General features: G+C 52.1%; 1 protein-coding gene across 1 annotated transcript in view; it reads left to right on the forward strand.

Moving 5' to 3' along the window:
• Positions 1–293: 293 nt before the first annotated feature.
• STEEP1 (STING1 ER exit protein 1) overlaps positions 294–1590 on the forward strand; it is an 8648-nt gene continuing 7351 nt past the window's right edge. Inside the window, exons 1-2 of the mRNA XM_080989498.1 lie at positions 294–697; positions 787–827. Of these exons, the coding sequence (XP_080845624.1) occupies positions 426–697; positions 787–827 (313 nt within the window). The 5' untranslated portion in view covers positions 294–425. The remainder of the gene's footprint in view (positions 698–786; positions 828–1590) is intronic.

The following is a 1590-nucleotide window of genomic DNA, read 5'->3' on the forward strand; positions in this document are numbered from 1 at the left end:
CCCTTCTCCTAGAGAATGTTTCCTCCCCCATGCCTTTTGCATCGGTATAGGAGCCAACTCCTAGGGGATGAGGTCTCTTCATTTCCCCCCCGCCCCCAACATATTTGAGGGGCCACCCCACCCCCACCCCAAGTTAATGGGCCTCGCTATTCAAATGGTGTGCAATGAGTTCGAGCATGTGGGGAGAGGCTTATCTACTTAGCCCGCCCCCACCCCCGATATATTTTATTCAAGCTGGCACCCTCGTGTATCGTCGATTGGGAACCGGAAGTGTAGGTGCAGGTTTCGTTCAGAGCTAAGGTAGCCCTATGGGCCTTTGTAGAAAAGTCCTAAAACCCTAAACGCACTTCCTCGCGAGCAAGCGCAGCTGGCATAGGAGGCTAGGAGGGGCCCGATCCTCTCCTCCTCCTCCTCCCTCCGTTGCCATGCCCAAGGTGGTGTCCCGCTCCGTGGTTTGCTCCGACACCCGCGACCGGGAGGAGTACGACGACGGCGAGAAGCCCCTGCACGTCTATTACTGCCTGTGCGGGCAGATGGTGCTGGTCCTGGGTGAGCATAGAGAGCCGGGGCAGGGGCGGCCCCGATCCCGCAGCCAGGGCTTCCCTTCTCCGCTTCCTCCATTTCAATCCCACGCCTTCCACTTACCCGGGGCTCTGGGTTTAGCCGGCGCGGTTCTTTCCCGCGACGACCCTGCGAGGTAGGCTAGGCAAAGGCAGGCATGCTTAAATTTCAGCGATGCTGCTGTGTCAACGGCCGCGGACTTCCTTCTTCTCCACCCCCACGAAGGGGTTCCGGGATCTGCAGTTTGTTCAAGGCGCTGCCGTCGGGTGGGGGTGTGGGGTGAGCAAGAACCTCAATAATCGGATTTATTTGGGCGCTGCTGAGACATCTGGCGAGGCCTGTTCCCATCTTAGTGCTATAATCATATATTTATTTAGCTCATACACACCGCCCTTCATCCAAAGATCACAGGGCGGTTCACGACATAAAAATGCAAAATATGGACCCAGGAATGGTTTGGTAAATATACCCCCCCCCCCACCAGGAGGCAGACCCTATTTTCTACTTTCGTGCCCCAATAAATCGTAGAGTCTTGGACCCCTGAGGGTAATCTAGTCTAATCCCCTGCAATGCAGGAATCTTTCGCCCAACATGGGGCTTGAACCCACAACCCTGATGTTAAGAGTCTCATGCTCCACCAACTGAGCTGTCCCAGAGGTTGGGTGCTTGTCTGTCATAGATGCTTTAGTTGAGATTTCCTAATTGCAGAGGGTTGGACTAGATGACCCATGGGCTCCCTTCCAACTCAGCGGTTCTGTGTGTTCAATCTCTGTCCCTGTGTTTACAAATAGTCAGTCTGTTTATTTATAGTTATTCACATGTAAAGTTCAGCAGCTGAACTAATAAAAACATGTACACTTGTACATTTGCAGAGATACATTGCACACATTCGGTGTGAACAGGCCTATTTTTTCTATGGGGGGAACCTTTCTATCTGTATTTTCTACACCATGAACAATTTTATACACTTCTCTTTTTATTGTTCATTGAGTTCAGTGGGACTTAGGTCGCCTAGGAGCTGTATATTTA

Source organism: Podarcis pityusensis (genome assembly GCF_964106645.2).
Source record: "Podarcis pityusensis genome assembly, chromosome: Z".
NCBI lineage: Eukaryota > Metazoa > Chordata > Lepidosauria > Squamata > Lacertidae > Podarcis > Podarcis pityusensis.